Genomic DNA, 22891 nt, shown 5'->3' on the forward strand with positions numbered 1-22891 from the left:
GCACTATGTAACTTTTGGAGGACCCCACATTGATTTCAGAACAGTGCAGAACTGTAGGGGAAGCAAAAATGACCTTACCTAGTGTTGCTTTAAATGCAGGGTCTTTTTTTTTTGCATGAGTTTTGATGTTCATCAAGATTTTCAAACATACATAATCTATATTGTTCTGATAATTCTGGAACTCTCTCTCTCTCTCTCTCTCTCTCTCTCTCTCTCTCTCTCTCTCTTTCACAGATGTCTGCGATAGAGAACATGGCGGAGAAGTTGGAATCGTTTGGATCTCTAAAGTCCGACACTGGTGACATCATGCGTTCTGTCCCGTCCATGTTTGATTTCAGAGCTCCGCCCACCACGCTGCCTGACACATTGCTGCGCAAGGGCAAGGAGCGCTACACCTGCAGGTAACCATGACAACACACACACACAAACTATTGAGAATTACAGTCACATTACAGTCAGATAACAAATATAAACCCCAACTAAACACAAAAGTGCTGTTAGCGCACCTTTTCCTTGACTTTTAGAATAAATGTGTTTTGAATGAGTCCAGTCTGTATAATACATATCACAACAATTATGTGTGTTTATTGTGTGTTATTATGTTTATTGTCTGTATGATACAGATGCAGGGGCTAGAGATTAGGCTGAAAAACCATGGCATGTTCTTGTAAGGATCATAACTGCTTAACAGTTTAAGGCTGAATCATTTCTATAAATATATATTTTTAGTGCCGTGTGAGCTTGAGTCCAGTGTTGAGTGAGAGTATTGTAGTGTATGTGTGTGTGTGTGTGTGTGTGTGTTATGTCTAGCTATTTGTGACTGAAGAGGAGTTTCCTTCCTTTACAGATACTGTGGCAAAATATTCCCACGCTCAGCCAACCTCACACGCCATCTCCGAACACACACAGGAGAGCAGCCCTACAGGTGAGAAACACACACACACACACACAAATTTCCAAAAGTGTGCATTCAGCTCCAACGCAGATGTCCAGCACTAACTCTCCATCTGTAAAATGTCCAGCTGCAGCAGAGATCACGTTTGTTTTTATCCGACTCACGACGGCAGCTCGTAAAATTACGCCGTGGTCTTTTGAAGAGGTTCAAACGCTCCTCGGATCAGTGGCTGATGAAAGAATACAGCGAAGGGAGTTTGCTGTGGGAGTGGGAAACAGACCAGGGACCAAACAAAGAATAGAGTCCAGTAGACGTCAGTAGAGTCAGTACCATGCAGTGGAAAAGCACTAAAATCTTCAACCACTTAAACACAGCAGATATAACCTCCACAGGACGTTCTGAAGCACATGAGCTTAACATCACTCTGTCGAGGGCCTAGTGTAGGACACAGAGCGATAAAAACTGGAATGACTGAGCATTGTGTGTGTGTGTGTTAGAAGGATGCCGTATGCTGTCATCACACAAGTGATTTCCCACACTTCTAAACTATGTTTTACTCTCTCTCTCTCTCTAACACACACACACACACACACACACACACACACACAGTGCATTATTAGCTACAGTAAAGTCTGGATGTTTTTTGAGTGCATATTTTGAGAGAGAGAGAGAGAGAGAGAGAGAGAGGAAAGAGGGGCTTGTGTGGTTTTTTTTTTCATTGTAAAAACTAGATTATCATTCTGCTAAATAATTTGGGTGTTCTCCCCGTGTCCGCGTGGGTTTCCTCCGGGTGCTCCGGTTTCCTCCCACAGTCCAAAAACACACGTTGCAGGTGGATTGGCGACTTGAAAGTGTCCGTAGGTGTGAGTGTGTGAGTGAATGTGTGTGTGTCTGTCTGTGTTGCCCTGTGAAGGACTGGCGTCCCCTCCAGGGTGTATTCCTGCCTTGCGCCCAATGATTCCAGGTAGGCTCTGGACCCCCCGCGACCCTAAATTGGATAAGCGGTTACAGATAATGGATGGATGGATGGATAAATAATTTGGGAGATTAATAACAGCTCCTGTTGCCACAATGATGGCTTTAAAGAGAAAGAAAGAGAGAGAGAGAAACTCCTGAATATTGAGAGGAGGGCAGAAGGCAAGTGAAGGGAATAGCTGGGAGCTGGTGAATAAAACTGCTATGAAATAAAGTTCATACACAAACATACTCATATATAAATGCACACTAAAAAAACACATCAGCACTCCCTTAGAGACAATATCCTAGAGTAATACGCTCATAATATAGAAACACACACACACACACACACGGAGGAGAGCAGTGTAGGTCTCTACAGCCTGTCAGATACCCTCCAATCTACACACACTGGCAAAGCATTAGACAAGCAAACAATCAAACTTAACTGCTGCTTATGTGTGTGTGTGTGTGTGTGTGTGTGTGTGTGTGTGTGTGTGTGTGTGTGAGAGAGAGAGAGAGAGAGAGAGAGAGAGAGAGAGATGTTGAGAGAGTTACTGGGGTTATAGAGAGAAGAAGAGAGAGAGCTGAGCTGAGCTGGATAAAGATGAGACAACAGAACAGAAGGGTTTATCTACACAGAATAGTTCCATATGTGTGTTGGCAAGAAGAATTAGATCCTTGTTTCCTATTGTTTGCTTGTCTATTAAAGAAAGAAGTAAAATGGTGTGTGTGTGTGTGTGTGTGTAAAAAACACTTAATTTTAAATTATTTAATATGTGAAGGTCAGTTTCTACAAATCCTAATACGTTTTTTGCTTATACTTTATTGGAGCCAGACCTTCTGCCCAATCCAGAGGAAGAGCTTGTTTTGCCGGAACTATGTGGATGGCTTGTAAAATCTGTGTAAAATTCATAAAAATATATATTATAAAAAATCCTGTTTGGACGTCTTTGGAGCTCGTTTCTGTTCCAACCAGAGCTTGGATGAAAGTATTAGATTTACTTGTAAAGTTTAATTAAACCCAGGGAGCATGACGACCTTAAAATGAAGGTATTGATGTTTTTTAGTTGCCAGTCACTAGTGTAAACCAATGTTTACGTGCTGTGTATAATACATATCTAATTAACATACAACAGTGTAATTAATGTATAGCATTTAGTCCAGGTCTGTCGTATTTGTTACTTTATGCGAAGGTTGTCTAATTTGCGTCCCTTTATGTGTGTGTGTGTGTATTTACAGGTGTAAATACTGTGATCGTTCCTTCAGCATCTCCTCCAACCTGCAGCGCCACATCCGCAACATCCACAACAAAGAGAAGCCTTTTAAATGTCATCTGTGTGACCGCTGCTTCGGTCAGCAAACCAACCTGGACCGTCACCTAAAAAAACACGAGAACGGGAACTTATCAGGTATTGCACAGACACACACACACACACACACACACACACACACACACACAATACAAAACAGTCTACCAAAATCTACTCTTAAAATATGAGTTTAATTCCACACTCTCACATGCTGTCTTGTTGGTGTGTGTGTGTGTGTTGTGTGTGTGTTGTGTGTGCTGGTGTGTACAGGCACGGCGATGTCATCCCCTCAGTCAGAACTGGACAGCAGCAGTGCTATTCTGGACGATAAGGAGGACTCCTACTTCAACGAAATCCGCAACTTCATCAGCAACAGCGGCCAGAACGCCTCCTCACCTCCACACTCTGACGAAGGGTACGCATCTTCATCTTCATCTTCATCACTCTTCACACATGTAACACATACAGCGCTGACATCACAACATGTCAGGACCTCCCAGCTCTGTAAGAAACGATTCAGAAACAGCTTAAAAAACCCAGGGCCACTGTCAAACACTCTGCTGCTATCATCTGGTTTTAGAAAAGCCCTGAAGCAGATGCACATGAGCCTCAGTTAACCATCACACCCACTTATATGCTCCAGAATGTTTATTCGTCTTTGAAGAATAGAGGGTTTTACTGTAGAAAAAGAGAACAAGCTCCTTATGAACATCAGTGCATCGTCTCCAAAAAAGTAGCCTTTCAGTAGGAAAAATACCTTCATAATTTGCAATGGAAGTCAATGTAAAATATTTAATTAGTAAATAAAGTAATTGTGGAGCATTTCTATTGGACCATTCATCATGAAATTTTCACAAAGACCCACACACACACACACAGACTGTAGTCTATTAGTCTGTCAGTCTTCAGTCCTCGCTGCTCGCCAGAGGCACGATGGAGAGGTAATTATACACAAACATCACTGAACACGAAGCGCCTCAGACTTTATTAATTAACCTTCATTTTCACATACGTATGTGTGTGTGTGCGTGTGTGTGTTATTAATTACCTTGTCGCCAGCGGCTCAGAATCCAGGTGGATGTGCTCAGCCAGTGTACAACACCCTTGATTTTGGTTTGTGTGTGTGTGTGTGTGTTCATTACCTACTCCTTCTCTACATTCATAATTGTGATTGTTCCATCTATCTTGATATTTTCACACACTGCAGAGCAGCTGATATCTTCTTGTGATTTAGAAAAGTGACCATAAGAAAATGTAGATGCCAGTTGTCTTTGTGCAGTGGTGCTATAGTCTCAGGACCCGTCCCTCCGTTTTCCAAAATGTCCTTGTCCAGAAAAAGATGAAAATGGTTGCATTATCATGCCGATCCAATAGGGGGCCATAGTATCTCTCAAAGAGAGACATCAAAACACCAGGAAGCATGAGAGAAATGGAGGTTTAATCCCAAATCTCTCCATACTCCCTACATAGTGCACTACGCAAGTCATAAAATGATTGAATCTACCTTAATATTGCATTATATATTTCTAATACAACATTTATGGTTATTCAGCTGTGTGAATCTGAACTCTAGTGCTGTCTGTGTGTGTACAGTGTATTTTATGACTGATGTAATTCACTACAGAGGGAGTGAGGAGCTGTTTGAGTTTCAGAGACAGACGCAGTGAGAAGTCAGTGTTTTTGAAAACATCTGTTTTTCCCATAAACACAGCGCCACTGACAAAAAAATCTCCACCTTGGAGAGTGTTTTCAAAAACCTGTTTTCAGTGACCTACTACATTCTTTTCATATGGACAGGAGGTCAAATATATACATGGGGACGGGCCTCAGTCTCAGATGCACCACCCACACAAAGGTTTGGGACAAATTAACCCGGCCATTTTCTTAGCCCCGTTCTGATTACCTATCTGTACGTCCATGTTTACACACTTCCACGTACCAGGAAAAACATGAAATCCTTCATGACAGGTCATATTCTAAGCGGCACAGTAGATATATAACGTTTGAGACCTTTTTTTATCTTAGAACAGTGGACTATACAGTCAAAGTCGCAGGTTTGAACAACTCCTGTGAGTGAATGTTTACTGAGCCACAGAGCAGAGTCGTGCTGAGACATTGTCAGGCCGGTCCCAGTCAAGCAAATATTTTCTTAGATTTGTCAGAAATTCCCAGCTCCAGCAGTAGTATCTTTCACGCAAGGTGAGTTTGCTGAGTTTCCTCAGGGTCTGTTTTTGTTGTGGCACAATTTTACAAACCGCATGTGTCTTTACGGCAGGGATAGCTGTCTCTGACTGGTTATTTTGCCTGTCAATCAAAAGGCCCTTTACTGGCAAGTAGGCAGTTCTTGGCCACATTAACCAGCATTTATGAGACTAAGTTGGAGACCGACACTGCTGCGTTGTTTCTCTATGTGTGTGTGTGTGTGTGCTTTGATTGCCAGACAGATTCAGGGGCAGATAGAAATCTAGCAGGGCCTTCGTTTGATTCTTTTTTCCTTTCTCATTACGAGGGTTCTGAGTCTGGGAGGTAAATCATTGGTGGTAAGGGCTGTCGTGTGTGTGTGTGTGTGTGCAGTTAACAGCAGCCCACATCTGGACCCAACATGTGTCTGTGAATAGGATGTGGGTGTAGGAGTTGAGGTCAAAGGTGGCGGAGTGTTTCCTGTCAAAGTTGACTGCTCCTGATAGATACTTTATCCTCTGCAAATTACCAACACTCCCGGCTTTAATTAACCAATCTGTTTTCATCATCACGCCATTCCTCTCTCTTTTTTCTCATTGCTTGCCTGTTATTCTTTCGTTTTTCCTGCTTGTGATGTATTTCTCTGTCATTTTTATTGTCTTTTGCACACACAGGTACACTTAAGCCAATTTTGTTGTAGTTTTCCTTTGACTCTTCTGACACACACCCTCTCTCTCAATCTCTCTCTCTCATTCTCCCCCATCTTTCTTACCTGTAAAATGTCCTGTAATTGATTGTGTGTGTGTGTGTGCAAATCCTGTGTTTCTTCCTCAGATCCATCATTTTCTGCTCTACTACCCATTTCTAATCATAGGATAACTGAGCCTTTTCAGAGTGGGCTGTTTTTCATCTCTCTCTCTTTCTCTCTGTCCCCACATCTGAACAAACCTGTCAGCTAAACATCTACCTTAATCAGCAAATAGTAGTTAAAACTAATAAACATGAAAATGAGAACAGAGAGAGAGAGAAAGATATGAGGAAGAGCAGCAGAGAATAAGAGGCAGAGAGAAGGCCCTGCATGAACGCGCATGTTATTTTGCGATCAACAGGTTGAACGGCAGTCATTTTGAGGCCGACAAATCTGTGGCCAATCAGGGGTCACATGACCTGGACGAAGAGGAAGGGGAGGATCCTGGGGCAGAGGAAGAAGAGGCGGAGCACGTTGATGCTTCTGGGAAACCCACTAACAAGGGTTCGTCTAGTAACCTCTGCGACGAGGCCAACGACGACCTGGATTTCAATGAACAGAACGATGTGGAAATGAACTGCAAACCTTCACCACAGAGGTGTGTACACAAAAAGGTCTTCGGTGTTTTATAGAACACATCCTATACAACGAGTACGCTGTGCGCGTTTGGCTACCGCTTCTCGCCAGTGTGTGTGAATTGAGCGTTCTGAGCAGTGTAGATTGTAAAGCGTCCTTGGGTGTCTAGAAAGGCGCTATATAAGTGTAACGATAATAATAATAATAATAACATCCAGAAATTATCTCTGAAATAGTGACAAGTATCAGGAGAAAGAACTAACATTCTTTAATTTTTATTGAAAAGTAATGCTGAGACATTTTAGTTCAAGAAATTGTGGTCCATTAATTTTAATAATTGTGTAATTAGGTTTAATTGAATGTAATGCAGCCAACCTTGGGATGTGTGGTGTATTAATGAGACCTGAAGCAAATTAGTGTAAAATGGACCAGCCTTTAATTAAATGCTTAAAATTTTAATGCATCCAGGTTTGATGATGATGAGGAGGATGAAGAGCATAGCGGTTTCTCCACACTGGACCACATCCGCCACTTCAGCATGGACGAAGCTGAGCTCAGCGCAGTTGACGTCAGTGACTTTGGCCCCGCCCACCTCCCGGAACCAATGAAGCAGCCACTGTACAGGAAATCTAAATCACAGGTATTAATGAGACTCCATACACCAGCGGTTACTTAGAATTCGAATATAAAGTCAATGGTCATGAAGCGACTTAGACAACGACATTTTTGTGCCAAATGTAAAGGGGTTTATAAAGCCCCAGAACTGGGCTGTGGAGCAGGGGCACTGGAGTGATTCTACATAATCCAGTGTCTTGGTAATTTTCCACTGCATGGTTCGTACTGGACTCAGCTTGACTCTGCTCGACATGATTTTTGGTCCTTAGTCCCTGTTCTCTTTAATATTAGCACCCCTCCCCCCCAAATGTATACGGTGTCTTCTCAAAACCCTGTCTCTAATGGAAACAGTGGGCTTTGGAAACCACAACAACGGCAGCGGTAATGTTAAGCGGTGTTCACTCATGGTGTATTGGCTTGTTGTTGTTGTTTGGGACTGAACACAGCTCTATCATCAGTTCAGACAGATCAGTAGAGTTTGTTCCTTCGTTGGTGCAGCGTCCAGCTCTCGCTGGATTCTTTCGTCGGCCACCGATCCAAGGAGCGTTTGAACCTCTTCAAAAGACCACGGCATAATTTTACGAGCTGCCGTCGTGAGTCGGATAAAAACAAACGTGATCTCTGCTGCAGCTAGAGATTTTACAGATGGAGAGTTGGTGCTGGTCGTCTGCGTTGCGTGGCGTAGAGTGATGACTCTCTCTGGGCAATCAGCGCTCTGCAAGGTTTACATGCCACGGTTTAGTCCCTACTCGACTCGCTCTGAACCACGAGAGAACAGCCACTAAACAAGAACCCGCTTCCAGAACCAGGACCTGATTAACCTGGTGGAGAAGCAGAAAAGTGTAGTGGAGTCAAGTAGGGACCATGTAGGGAGAAATGGAAAAGCACCATATGTTTTAATCAAATAATCACAGTAATGCCCCAGCATTATGTCTAAAGCCTTCCAAGACGTGTAGAAATTCAGGATAAAGATCAGCAGCTGCTCAAAGCCTTCGGGTCATAGTGTCCAAATGATAACTGCATGGGGTTCATGCAGCTGAGAGCTGCATCTCAGAGTCAGTAAAACACTCAGAGGCAACTGTCCACTGTGGCTGTACTTTCACATCTTAATGAATGACTTATCATATGACACTAATTAGTTCATGAATAATTACTGAAGCTATTATAAGGCCATTAGAGTGTAATTACTGTTGTCTGTATGACCGCGAGCAATCGGTCCCCTGTGGGAGGAGATTTGGCTTTAATCATCAGAATGTGTGTGTATGTGTGTGTATTCATCATTTAATTTCTCTCTCTCTCTCTCTCTCTCTCACTCTCTCTTTCTTTAGGCCTATGCTATGATGCTCTCCCTGGCTGATAAGGACCCTCTGCCCCCATCTCCTCATGCCGCCTCGGTGTGGCACACGCTCGGACGAGCTGCTGAATCTAACGCCATCCAGTCCCTCAGTCACGTATGATGCCCTCCACACCCACGTCCTCTGGCCCCGACCCCAACCACAGGCACTAGGACTAAGCTTGGCCTTCATCGGGCAGAGTAAACCTGTCCTGACCCTTCTGACCACAGCGCTTAACCATTAGGGTCCCGGGTGTGTTATCACAGTCTTAAAAGGAAAAAAAAAAAAACACTACTTATCATTTAACCTGGAGAGTTATCGATTACCTGATTTGAGTTCATTCAAATTACTGACATTTTAATGATGGTGAATACAGTGATGATGATGATGATGATGATGATAGTAGTAATAATAGTTGTATTTATTCTGTCCAGTTTCTATGTTTTGCACAGCAATGGCAGCTGATGAACAGGGGTCAAATTTGATGAGACGGTGGCATTAAGTTGCAGTTTTACTTATTGTTTGTTAGTAGGCTAGCTCCTGGATGGGTGATAAGAGTCTTCCATATATGGAAATAATCATAACAAAAATATCAATTTCATTTCAGATCCCTGTAATTCCATTTTGTTTTTTTTTCTGTATTTCACCACAAATGAATTCTAAAAGCATTAGTCAAGGAAACCATCCCGAATTTTGTTACAACCATTCCAAAAAGCATCTGTGCGGAATTAAATACAAACCGTGACACACACAACCACAGCCAAAATATTCATTTATATACACACACAAACACACCTTTGCAGATCTCTGATTTCTGATTGTTAGGGCCTGGACATGGTAGGCCAATCTCAAAGTACTGTCGGTGAAAAATGATGCTCACAAGGTCTAGGTTGAACATAAAAACAAACAGCTAATAGCTAACGGCTTCTCCAGTCTTATTAAGAGTTAAACTGGAAAATGCAAACTAGCAACATCATTAGGTGTGTGCTAACGTAACATTGAAAAACCCACTGTTTACATCTGTTTCACTGTAATGAGAGAACCATTTTGTTTATGAATTTATGGCATTAATATTTACAGGTGTAATTTCCCAAAAAAATCAGCATTTATCATGTGCCAAACAAGCTGTGTGTGTGTGTGTGTGTGTGTGTGTGTGTGTGTGTGTGTGAGAGAGAGAGAGATCATTGTTGAACAGCTTGTGGTGTCAGGTATTCTAACAGCCAGGACTCTATCACTCACTCTTGTGGCCAGTCAGTAGCTAGTCATTTAGGTTTAATCATGTCAGACACATCCATCTAATTATCGTCCTTGATATAGCAGACATTAACTTGTTACACAGCAGCTCCGTACTCTAAAGAAAGAGAGAAGCTGTTGGTCTGAGGTTGTGCTACTGCTGTCATTCCCTTTAAACCTTGTACAGTAATAAACTATGACCAACACTTTTGAGACATGACAATGGCATTTAAATCTACATTTCAGTTCTTTGTAACGTAAAGCAAACAGGGGGCGCTGTGGAGACACATACTCACCTAATAAAAATTGTAAAGAGGAGAGGGTGTGTCTGTCCTCCGATTCCGTCCAATGAAAGCACTGCATTTTCAACCTGGTCTCCACCCAGTCCATCTGCACTGTCCAATTGCGACAGATGTTTCCTGTAAAACAAAAAGATAAAAAAAAAAAAACAAACAAACAATACAATTGTGAGTTTCTTTGGAGAAGGGTTGTAAAATATAAGACCTTCATTCTTTTTGTTTGTTTTTAAGTTTTTGATTTTTCTAAACTGAGAAAAACAGAAGTACTGACGTTTTTGTAGAACTTGAGTTGAAGGGCATTTCTTCGTCTTTAGCCAACCAACGATACCACTAAATAGCCTGTACGCTAGTCGCTAGCTCTTCTCGTGTCTTTTGTTTATAGACAATCATGGGTTCATTTTTTTTTCTGGGGGAGGGCCATTGTTCTCATTGTTTTTGTTTTATTTTTTGATTTTTTTTTTAAATCTTCTGGGTTGATGTTGTCGATGTTATTGCTGTGTATGTTGAAAGATGTATTTATTTCTTGGCAGAATTGTAGTTTGTTTACTGACTAGCACTGCTCTCCAGCTCCCCCTTTTGGTGAAAAAAGGGAGCGTGACTCCACAATGTTCTGGAGCCTGTAGAATACAGTATGTCTACGTGCCAGATAGTATTAAAAAAAAAATCATTCCACCTTATACTTCTAATGAAACTGGTCAATGATATAGTTATTAGTTTTTTGTATGACATGTTTATTGATTCAAGTGTAAAATATTAAACATGGAGGGAATGGGGTTTAAAAAAAGGAAAGCTGGCAATATTTCTTCATTAAATAAACGCATGATTGGTCTGGCTTCGAATTGTACCTGACATTTTTTAAAGGTTGTCTGCAAAAGCTTGTGATGTTCGGGTCCCTGTCGAGTTGTCGTGCCAAAATCTGTAATAAACAACAGACTTTCCTTTCGTTCATCATCACACGTTGAATGACCGGATCTTTCCTATTCCTGTGTTTTTTGTTGGTTGGTTTGGTATTTGTTTTTTTTATGTTTCTTGGTTCATTTGTTGTCGTTGTTTATAATCTCATTTTTAAGAGTAATTGGCGAGTCGAGGTACTTTGCTTTCTACGATGTAACTGTAATGCATTTCGATTCCGTAATGTGGGCGGAGCAACTAAGAAATAAAGGAATCCAGTGTAGACCTGTGCTCTCTCTCTCTCTCTCTCTTTCTCTCTCTCTCTCTGCCTCTATCCCTCATACTTCCTTTATTGCTTCTGTCCATTCTTTCACTGTGAGGGGATGCAGAGTGTCTGATGAAGGCCCGATGAGTCTAAATTTGTAAAGAAAACACTCACACTTCTGATGACTGCAAGATTAATTTAAATATTCCAGGGGATTTACCTCATGAGTTTGTACTGTATACACTCACAATCACACACACACACACACACACACACACAGTAGCAGGGAGAAAACAGCGTGAGGCTGAACTCAGGTCAGTGTTCCCACACAGGCCTACTGTCTGTCTGCCAGAGAGAAAGAAAGCAGACAGAGGAGAGAGTGTGAAGGAAAAGGAAGGAAAAAAGACAGGGAGAAGGAGTGAAAAAGGGAAGAGGGAGGGAGGGATGGAGGCATGGGTGCTTCACCCGTTTGTTTGAGACGAATGATGGATGAGGTGGAGAGATGTGATGACCTGGCTCATCACTCAAACTCTCATTGAGAACATCCTACATTTGACGTGTTTCTCTGTTTCTCTCTCTCTCACACACACACACAGACTTATATACATTCACAGTCAGACAGACACATACTCAAACTTTTATTTTCAATACACACAGCAATCCCATTCAGAGTAAATCTGGAACACTTTTATCGCTCCATCACCAAGAAACGTTCACACAGTGGAAAAGGCAGCTGCTGTGTTTAAATAAACTGAATGTGAGCAGCAGCGATTTGTATTTTCTGTATATCACAGTCGAAACAAATCTCGGATCTTGGTCTGTGTTTGTTGTTTTATTGATTTTTGTTCAGGTTTGAACAGTCCTCTTAGTTGTTATTTCTAACACCAACAACATGTTCTTACATAAAATACCATTTATTTTTTTTCCTAACACTTGCATTACACTAAACTCTGAAATCTGTTTTTAATGTGGGTTTGATGCTAATAGGATCGTTATGTCAAATCATAATGGAAAATGTAATAATTACAATAATAATAATTATCTTGAATTGTACAGTGCTTTTCAAACAAACACAGTTCAAAGTGCTTTACAGAAATTATTTTAAACTAATGTTATAAAATATGAAAGTGTAAACACTGCCAGAATGAAAGTAGTGCAATAAAAGAGACAAACATTCTTCACATTTATTAAATCGAACAGAAATAAACAAAAAAACAAGATTAAAAGAATGACTGTGCTGAAGCCTGGAGTTTTTTGGAAGAGCAGCTGTTAATCAGATCACTTTATACACTCCACGTGTTTACTGTCCAGTGACAATGGGGCGCCTGCCTGCGTTTCTGTATAAAGTTGATAATGGTAAAATAGCGTATTCTTTAGGGACTATTTAGCCTCATCACATTCTGCATGTACCTCTCCACCATGAACAGATTCTCAAAAATTTCAGACCTCTCAAAACCATGGCTTAAATATTTAAACTGTTAAATAATATCTCAGAGGGCAGGCACTGTATTCTTAACCACTGCGTGTAATAACTGATAACTGTTTATTATTTCTAATTCTAATTAATTTCTTTATTAATTCTAATTAATTCTCGTACCCATCACCATCACTCTGAACACAGAGTGTCAAAGTGTCTCTAAAACAGAGCATTTTATGGCATTTCATTAAAATCATTGTAATAAAGTCAACAATTTAAAAACAGAAAGGAGTCAGAAAGTATGTTTAATTCTTTTGTTTAAAAAGTGTTACTGAAAAAGTTGGAAAACACACACACACACACACACACACACACAAACGGAGCTGTGTGAGGTACCTGTGCCAATTGTTTCCAAACCCTCATACTCTCAGAGAGCAAATATCCTGATAAAACACACAAACACACACACACACGCACACACACTAACACTAACATCCCAGTAACGTCAAAGATTTCTTAAAATATCAGCAGCACACTGACTCTTATACACACACACACACACACACTTTAATTCCCCAAACTTTCAATGACTACATTAATAATAATCACATCCTATTGACCCTCTCTCTCTCTCTCTCTCTCTCTCTCTCTCTCTCTCTCTTTGTGTGTGTGTGTATATTTTTGGGGGGGTTCCTTCTCCATTGTCTGGAGTTTGTAAATGTGAATATTTCAACACTCTGCGGGAAAATCATTTACAAATACTTGCACCCTTTTCTTGTTTCTTCCTGTTCTCCGACACCGTCAGACCCCCGACCCCTCAGAGTTTAACCCTTTAAACCACAGGCTTGTTATTGAAATATTATTCCAAATGTCTCTTTTAAAGGAGCATTCAGTCATTTTCACCAGTGGTTCATTTTCATGTTATGAAACAATCATTAAACTGACACCTAGTGGCCTGGACGTATCAGAGACCCTGTACAAGACCCTGTGCTTTCAACATGGCTGCCCCTATGTGGGGGACCCACTCTATGGAGCAAAGTGATTAATATAGGGTCTACAAAGCAAACTATGGAAGTCAATTTACTGTCAAATCAAGGGTTATGTAAGGGTTTAAAAATCATTAAAGCATTATTTCCCACAACCACAAGTGTATTCAGTCATTAAACACACATTCTGTCATCTTCAGATTTGTGTAGTGGCTAAAATTCTAGTGTAACGAGAAGTAGCCTGAATAGGACAAAAGCCTCAGCCACTTGCCTTAGACAGTGTCAAATTAGTGTGGTTTCTACCTCTTTAACACATCATTAACTGGAAATCAGAAGTGTAGTTACAATGACATTGTAAGAATCTGTAATGGATCTTATTGTCTTTTAGTACAGATTTAATTTATTCTAGTTTTAATAATAGAAGTGAATGACGAAAGCTCTCCTGGGAATCATCAAGAACTTTCTCTGGCAACTATCACCATGGCATAATTGAAATGCTGATTTTTTTTATTTTTTTTTTGAGGGGGGGGGGGCAGCAGGTTATGGCTTTAAGAGACTGCTGCAGATTTCCAGATGAAAACAGAAGGGTCAGGGGTGTTATTTAGTTATTTAAAGCTGCATCGTCCAAATATGATTTGGCCAGCGCACTGTACACACAGAGTACGCTTCACTTCAACAGAACAAACTGACGCAAACCGGCTTTTCCCGCCTTGAATTGAATTGAGCTGTGTGGAATTGAATTGTAAGGAAGGTTTGGAGGGTGTGTGTGTGTGTGTGTGTGTGTGTTTTGGCCCGTGGTCATGCAGTAAAAGCGGTGTCACACTCTTTGGTAATTGATGGGCCGGATTTTTCTCCCGATGGTCAACGTAAGCTGTCAGTCCGTGGGCTCGGCGGGACGTCCGGCTTTGATGAGGTCACTACGGGTCACTCAGCCCTGATGAGGTCACGGCGGGTCGGCCCACTTTGATGAGGTCGGCTGGAGTAGGCTCTCTGTGTGTGTATGTGTGTGTGCATTGCAATGGAGTAGAGGTGATAATGGGTCTGGGGATGAAGAAGTGGGTGTGCGTGTGTGTGTGTGTGTGTGTGTCTGTACACACTGCAGTTGGGCATACATGGCCTAAGGGCAAACATGCACCATTACAGACCAGCTGTTTGGTTGGTGTGTGTGTGTGTGTGTGTGTGAGAACATGTAGGGGGTCATTTTGGGTAGGACAGGTCATAGCCTATACATAGCTCTCTACAGGTAAACATGTACATACATAACCAAAACACAGCCCCCACTTTTCTGACAAGTTGAGACATTCTAAATATCCAATAAAAACACTGCTTAGGAACTAAGGATACAAAAGGATCTCTCTTTAAGAGGTACTAGGCCCCCTACTGGAAAACCTCACTCATATAAACCTTACCCTGCCCCCTCTAGGGAGTTGCTGGTAAGAGCTCTCGTCAGAGTACATCACTTAGGGGATCTCCTTCTTTCCACCTTAACCTAATGAGCTTTCTGGCACAGAAACCAGACCAGCACTCACACAGAATATCTCTTTTATCTAAACACAAACACACACACACACTGTGCCACCACCCTAACATGGCACCATAGCTGTGGCTGGCACATCCATCATGGCTCTTGAGAACACTGCTGGCACTCTCATGCTGATTAGCTTGGCACCAGCTCTATGTCTCCTCCTGCCAGCAGAAAGCATATCACCCCCACGCCACCCCACCCTTTCAACACCAACCATCACCATCCCTTCCACCCTTAAACACCCCCCACACCACCCGCTTCCCATCTAGGGCTCGTTTTAACAGCAGAGATCTTTGACATAAATGTGTTTGGACCAGACCAAACAGGACAGACAGGAAAAACATGTCCAATGTTGCTGTTTTATGGATTTAATGATGATTCTCCTGAGATTCCTTAAGAGAAATAGCCTTAGACCAAAAAGAGATGTGGTCTGAACTTTAGTGATAAAATTGAGAATGTTCTTAGACTGCGATTGAGATTGTCTGACTTTGACTGAGATTCCAACTGAAACTCAAAAGGAGACAGAGTGAGACAAACATTTTCCCATGAGAAATATCTGAACATCAGGAGAGCACTGAAGTAAAATAACCTAAACCATCCAAAAGCTAACATAAATGCACTAAAAAATGCATGACTCGATATGGACCCTGTGACTCGTGACCTGACTCAGATTTGACGGCCAGCAACTTGCAAATAATGATTCAAATAAGACTCCCAGGAGACTTTAAGTACAGCTCAGACTCACATCATAGGGATTTGTGGGTTGTGACGAATCAGATTTACATCCCAGTGAATCATTGGGAATCAAAACAATCTGGGGTGAGTCCAAATGATTTGTGATTTGACTCGGATTAATTCATGAACATCTCTGCTGACTGCTGAATAATATTCTTAGTGCATTTTAATTATGATCAGGTAAATATGGGCTTAACTTTACGCTGGTTAGTCATTATGGGTTTTAGTAGGCTGCACTTTCTTCAGATACTCATGCCCAAACTGTCCTGTGAAATTCTCCTGATTGTGGAATTCACTGTTAAATATAAAGGTTAGGTTCTGAGTTAGATGTCTATTACATAAATCTTAGAGCTTAGTTGGATTTAACAGATATTTACTTAAAAGTTGTGTAGTTGCATTTACGTTATTTAATTCAAATTACGAATCTATACTGTAGTTTGTGGTAGTGTTTGGTTTTAGTATTGAATTATGACTTTAGAATATGAATACAAATGTAACAAACAAAGATATGTGTGTGTGTGTTTGTTGTGGCCTATGTACCATGGTCATTAAAATGCCATTTTGAGTGCCCCCTACTGGAGCTGTGCGTTCCTGCCTCAAAGACACTTTGCATTATTTATTATAAAGGGACCTTGGTGATTTAAAAACAATCTCATATACTAATCAGATACACAATCGATCTAGCCCTTTAAAAGAGAAGGGATCAATAACCCAAAGCTAATGTTTATATAAAACTTATAGGATTTTTGTAAAATGCAGAATTTACACTGTAATTTAATGCCTGCAACACACTCCAAAAAAAAAAAGTTGGGACATGTATCTTTCACTCTCAGATATTTAAAAAGTGTTAAACAAGTCTCTCTCCCAACTTTTATTTTGGAGTGTGTTGCAGGAAAGAACTCTGAATGTGCTTCTGTTTACAAAATACAATCAAGTTGGTCAGTGAAAACACTGGAAAACTTCTCTTTGCATATTGTCAAAAATAATAAAAAAGGAAATGAAGTTTTAGGAGAACGAATACATCACAGATTTGTGATTTTAATGTATTTTTTTAAAAAGGTAAATATTTTTTATATAATTTTGTAAAACAAGGTGTAATTTAAATTGCCTGGGACTGTTTTACTGACTTTTTTTGACTAGAGACTTCCTCTGTTTCCTAAAGCCCAAAGCTGACTGCAGATATAAAAAGATAATCTCTCATGTAGTAGGCACATAAGCAGATTTAGTTTTAGTAAAAACATTAAAATGCATGCACAAAATGCCCAATATGATGCTTGTGAATGTACAACAGGACGATATTGAACCTGAAGCTCTTGTACACCATGAACCCAAATGTAACTTGACCCAAGTTTAGAAACATGCAAAAAAGAAAAAAAAAACCCTAAACAGATTATGGTTTTAAATATACAATGTTTTTATTATTCTTTAAATGATCCTTGAATAATTGACATTAATTATCCAGCTGTTGTATGATAGCGTTGACTATATTGCGACCAGATTTTATCGCCCGTGCGGGGGTTTCCAACACTTCAACCTACCCACCCGAAGGCCTCATACGTTCAAGAGATTGCTCTGCAATCCTAGTTGAAGAATAAAAGACAAACAAATGTGTGTTGTTTTACACCATGCTCTGTGTTCGTGTGTGTGTGTGTGTGTGTGTAAAAAAGTCCCTAATGTGGGAGAGTTTGCAGATATGCATCTCTGCTTCAGCTTCAGCGTTTAAGGTTTGTTTTCACTAGCCATCGAGCGGCCCAAATGGCGCGACACTCGCTCAGGCCATTTTCTCCCCTCTGGCCTTTTTCTGAATGTTATCACCGACTTCAAACAGCAGCTCCTACGGGAACTGGGGAGAACAAGCCAAAGCGGAGAGGAAAGAGAGTGGCGTGAAGAGAGGCCGATGATAGAGACGCTTCAGTGCCGCTTCACGCGCCATTGCGGCGCGAAAGTGGCCCAGATCCCATGTGATCCTCCAGCGGAGCAAATTTCCCTGCCTCAGCGTCAGGATGGACCTGAGCCTGTGGAAAAGCAGCACCGATCCTCAGCTGGAGCCTGAATTTAAACCTGCACTTGTTAAGAACCATCGTATTCTTTTGTGTATGTCCTTTAGCACTTGTCACACTTTCTCAGACTTGATTTTGAATGTCGGGACCTAGATAGTGACTTCCAAAACAGTCCAGCTGTGGTCTTGTGGCAAAGGACTTCGCCAATAAATTCAACTGGTACACATCTGAGGTCATGAGACCAAAATTCTCTCCACTTTATATTGATTCATTTGTTTTACAGGTCTCATAGAAGCTTTCAATCTTCTGAAATTCATTATTCCATGACAATGAAGTATCTTATCAATTCATGTGTGCTGCTCCACTCCAAATGGTCACAGTGTAGCTTGTTGTAACTTGTCTGTAAGTTTTTATTCACTTTTTGAATTCCCACATAATCTCACTTGTAACTTGAGCTGTTTAGTTTTGTAGCACTTTCCCTCTGTGTTTACTTTCATGCAGTTAGCGCTCTCCTGAATGTAGAGTCAGTTCCACCTTAAGTAATGTAACTGTAACCGCAAAAAACAAGTGTTACCCACCTATGGAGCAGGAATAGAGCAACATCCTCATTTCTTTTCATGCTTTACAATGTTCGGAGTTACTCCACCATCCAAACACCCCCTGAAAGGCAGAAAGAGAAATGCCTGATCCAGTTCAGATTGAGACACTTAGCGTGTTTCCCATTTACTGATCTAGGACTGCGTACAAACACCGGAGCTTATTCCAGCGCTAACAGAGCGGAGAACAGCAAATGGTGAGGACTTAAATTGTGAACATCACCTTTAAAGAGAAATAACACATTAAGAAAAACATGCCTAAAACAGAAAGGCTACAGAATCACTTCAAGATTTCACGGAGAGAGCAGAGGTAACAACTAATTACAAGTCACTACAAACTAGGTTTCAGTCCAGGCAGCTCCAAAGATTTTATGGAGCATCCCACTCTTAACCCAAGGGAATGCAAAAGCTTGTGTTTAATGTAAAGGCAAACATGTGGTGACTGAATTGTTCCGGAAATCAGCTACGGCCAAGGCGTCTGATCCACAGTGAAAAACCCAATCAGGGAGCTGTTTTTGAAAATATCTAAAACAAGTGCAGAATGTGCCATTTAAATATATGTTTTATTGGGGGTGCTGATTGCTGAGTGGCCGCACGTGGTCAGGGCAGTAAAACTAAATCCATCGAGAAGACTGTTTCATGTCGAGCTACACAAGACGTCAAGAATGCAGCCGAAGGGGCTTTCGGACTTTAAATACGTTTATGGAGCCAGAGTTAGACATTTATTTTTGGGGATGGAGTTTGACGGACAGTTGTGCGACGCGAGTGTGTGTGTGTTTGGCATGTTATCAGATTAAAGTCATGGTGTGTAACACTGTGGCCACCCAACGCTTGCTGGATGGATGGTTCTCAGAGGCCTGTTTGACTGGTGTCAGGTGTGTGTATGTGTGTGTGCGTGTGTATAGATGGTCTCTGAGGCCCAGGCAGGACTAGAAACAGGTGTGTGTCATCTCCAGCCGAAGCCTTTGCCTGATAAACATTATTGGAGAACATCTGTCGGCTGTCACAACATGGGGCAGCTGGAGAAGCCCCCCATCCATCAGTCCAGGGGGCTCCGGGGTCCCCGGCTGGTCCTCCTACCTGTGCTGATGGTCCATTGCGTTTGAGAAATGCTTTAGGGACAGGGCTAGCGCACTTACCCACTTACACACACACACACTGTTCCACTCAGGTGAGCTGTCAGGGGGTGACAGGTGACCTCCTTCTGCTCTACCTCACCCTTCGCTAGAGACTGGCCTTACTGCTGACCTATGCTCAATCACACACATACACACACACACTCACACCTAACAGGCCTGATACAGCATCTCAAATCCTTCTCCTGCACTTCTGAACACAACACATTTCCCTGCCCCATTTAACATGAATAAAACAAAGGAATATGAATCAAATTACAGTGACTTCTTTAATAAACCCTCATAATAAAGTTGGCTTAATGCACTTTGATCAAGGGGTGATATTTAAGACAAACGTCACAAGACCTGTGAGGATCCCCAACCTAAACACAAGAGTGATCTTAGGAGGTTTTACAAATCAGATTCAAGATCTATCTATCCCTTTAAATAAGGCGGGATCGAAAAATTAATAGTCTGTGATGTATTTTTCCAACGTATTCACCAAAAAAAAAAAAAAGAAAGATTTTATTTTGTAAATATAAACATTAATTTAATGCCTGCAACACACTCCAAAGAAAGTTGTGACATGTATCTTCACCTCCCAATTAATTTAAATGTGTAAAAATGATGTAACAGTGTTAAACATGTCTCTGTCCCACAAGTTTGTTGCAGGAAACAAGCTCTAAATCAGCTTCAGTTCACAAAAATAAATAAATAAATAAATAAATAAAGTTGGTCAGTGAAAACACTAGAAATCATTTCTTTGTATATTGTCCACAATAATAAATAAAGAAAATAAGTTGTAAGAGAATGAACAAATCACAGATTCATGTTTATATATATATATATATATATATATATATATATATATATATATATATATATATATATATATATTAATCTTATTTTAAAAAAGGTCCCATCTTTACTGCAGATGTTTGTGGTTGTGCTGTTATTTCATTATTCGTCATTTTGTAAAACGTTTGCAAGATGTAATATTACAACTTGCTAACCTCCAGAATAATCAGAGCATATCTCTAAATCAAAAATTACAATGGGAGGGAACTCAGTGTGGGGTGATGTACGTACGTTCCAGACATCTGGGAGTCAAACTACTTGCATCCAAGTATTTAAATAATCCTAGTGTTAGTTTGCCCCATTACTTTTGATTCTGTGAACATTGAGGCTACGTAAGATTACATCTTTACTTCTTTGCTTTAGAACGTTCAGGTGGTTCACAGAGGTTAAATTATGAAAGCTGGGTCACCGTTCAAACATTTTCAAAAACCACATTCATTTTATTTTATATGAGATATATGTATTCCACTACAGAATACAAAATAGAAGGCCTAAAATAAATAATAGATTCCTTTAGATTACTCAGTGTGAGGAGCATATTCTGAAAAATGTGGAATACATTTGGAATATGTTTTATTAAATATTAAAACAGTGGGAATGCTGCAATCACACACTGCTTATTTAAGAAGAATATTCTGCTGTATTCCTACAGAATGTTAAATCATCTGATGTAAAGGATTAAAGACTAACAGTATGTAAACACAGAAGATATTCAGTGATATATCTGTAAAATGAAGGAATGAAAATAGAACCAATATTCTCTTAAATGTTTCCACATCCGGTAAGACATATAAAATAAAATTAAACGTAAAATATAAAAAGTGCATTTTGTGTTACAACTAATCCCTTCAAAACAGACCAGCCTCCTCCTTTGGCATGTGTATTCCAAATAGTCCCTAAAGCACTAAGGAAATGTGGTTGAATGTAAATCATTTAAGGTGGAAGTTTGAACTACTGCTACGCAGTTTAAGGTGGAACAGAGCGGCGAATTGAATTTTGTCTTTGAGACGTCCCGTTTGTCATTAAAAATGATACGGAAACACTAAACCATCACATTTGTACACACAGTGTCTGACACCTACGCTATACACTGTGTTTACAAAAATATCAGCTCACAGTTTACTTACTTTTCACTTCTTCAGCGTCAGGGACTTCTGTTTATCACAGGAATCAGTTGAATGTATCGGTTCAATGGATCAATGGTTCAGAACCAAGTCAATGAAATGAGATGCAGACCACTTGATCCAGACATAATAATAATATTAATAATAATAAAACTTTGAAAAAAGATGTATATTTTAAATAATAATAACTTACTCCTAGATGCTTTTTTGGAAGAAGACACTGAAAGCAATTTTAGTAGCTGGTAAACAGAGGTTGCACTGCACAATGTTACACTCTCCATTTTCATGCTCAAACGTGAAATACGGTTTGAATTTCCAAGATAATAAACAGATTTTCTTGTGGTTGTGTCAGGCCAGCTCCATGACCTTAGACAACTAACGGAACTGCAAACATGCTGCGTGTTTAATTTCAAGGGCTTTTATAAAATGTATAACCGCAGTAATGAGAGTGAATTAACATGGTAAATATATAGCTTATATAAAAATAAAAAATATATATTTTTTAATAAAATGTATTATTATGATTATTATTATTAATCACTTCATGTGATTAATTAATTTCACAATTTAAATGTATTCTGAATACTACCTATTGTTATGTAGGTGTTGTTTTCTAAATGCATAACGCATGTAGTCTTATTCACCTTAGTACCTAACACATTCTCAACACTGCAATGACACAAATGTGCCGGTTGTGTGCTGTGCGGTTAGAAGTGGATCAGACACAGCAGTGCAGCTGGAGTTTTTAAAGCCCTCAGTGTCACTGGTGGACTGAGGATTGTGCACCCACCCAAAACATCCTGTGTCCACTGATGGAGGATTAGAGGACGACCAACACACACTGTGCAGCGACAGATGAGCTACTGTCTCTGACTTTACCTCTACAAGGTGGACCAACGTGGGAGGAGTGTCTCACAGAGTGGACAGTGAGTGGACACAGGGGACACACCACCACCACGTCAGTGTCAGTGTAGTGCTGAGAATGACACACCATCAGATTTGCGTCTAATCAATGACTGTGATACAGTAAAACACCCAATTTGCAGATCTCATTGATTTCTCTTGGTTCTCATTTCTTAGTAGACTCTAGATCAGCATGGAATTGTATCTCAGGGGCTGTATGAATGGACTGTACAATCAAAACAAGTGTAGGAATGGACACCCCATATATTTGACAAAAAAAAAAAGAATTTATTTCCAAGCTCAGAATATTCTTCACTGTAGCACCATT

At 40.4% G+C, this 22891-nt stretch overlaps 1 protein-coding gene and 1 long non-coding RNA gene across 10 annotated transcripts in view; one reads left to right on the top strand and one right to left on the bottom strand.

Moving 5' to 3' along the window:
• Positions 1-11311, top strand: part of mecom (MDS1 and EVI1 complex locus) — a 36157-nt gene extending 24846 nt beyond the window's left edge. For all 8 annotated transcript variants that reach the window (XM_066666245.1, XM_066666280.1, XM_066666252.1 and 5 more), the window contains 7 exons: positions 235-401; positions 848-925; positions 3092-3261; positions 3433-3577; positions 6453-6689; positions 7136-7307; positions 8611-11311. In XM_066666245.1, coding sequence (XP_066522342.1) covers positions 235-401; positions 848-925; positions 3092-3261; positions 3433-3577; positions 6453-6689; positions 7136-7307; positions 8611-8739 — 1098 coding nt within the window. In that variant the 3' untranslated portion in view covers positions 8740-11311. The remainder of the gene's footprint in view (positions 1-234; positions 402-847; positions 926-3091; positions 3262-3432; positions 3578-6452; positions 6690-7135; positions 7308-8610) is intronic.
• On the bottom strand, positions 7168-21751 carry LOC136692707 (uncharacterized). 2 transcript variants are annotated; one of them, XR_010801970.1, is made up of 4 exons: positions 21664-21751; positions 18546-18627; positions 10146-10268; positions 7168-7296 (listed from the first exon to the last, which is right to left on the bottom strand). It is a non-coding gene; the product is annotated as an uncharacterized lncRNA (long non-coding RNA). The 2 variants fall into 2 exon arrangements; XR_010801971.1 differs by lacking the exon at positions 7168-7296 and adding an exon at positions 7303-8103.
• Positions 21752-22891: the final 1140 nt, after the last annotated feature.

The sequence above is a fragment of the Hoplias malabaricus genome, chromosome 1, assembly GCF_029633855.1.
Source record: "Hoplias malabaricus isolate fHopMal1 chromosome 1, fHopMal1.hap1, whole genome shotgun sequence".
NCBI classification, from domain to species: domain Eukaryota; kingdom Metazoa; phylum Chordata; class Actinopteri; order Characiformes; family Erythrinidae; genus Hoplias; species Hoplias malabaricus.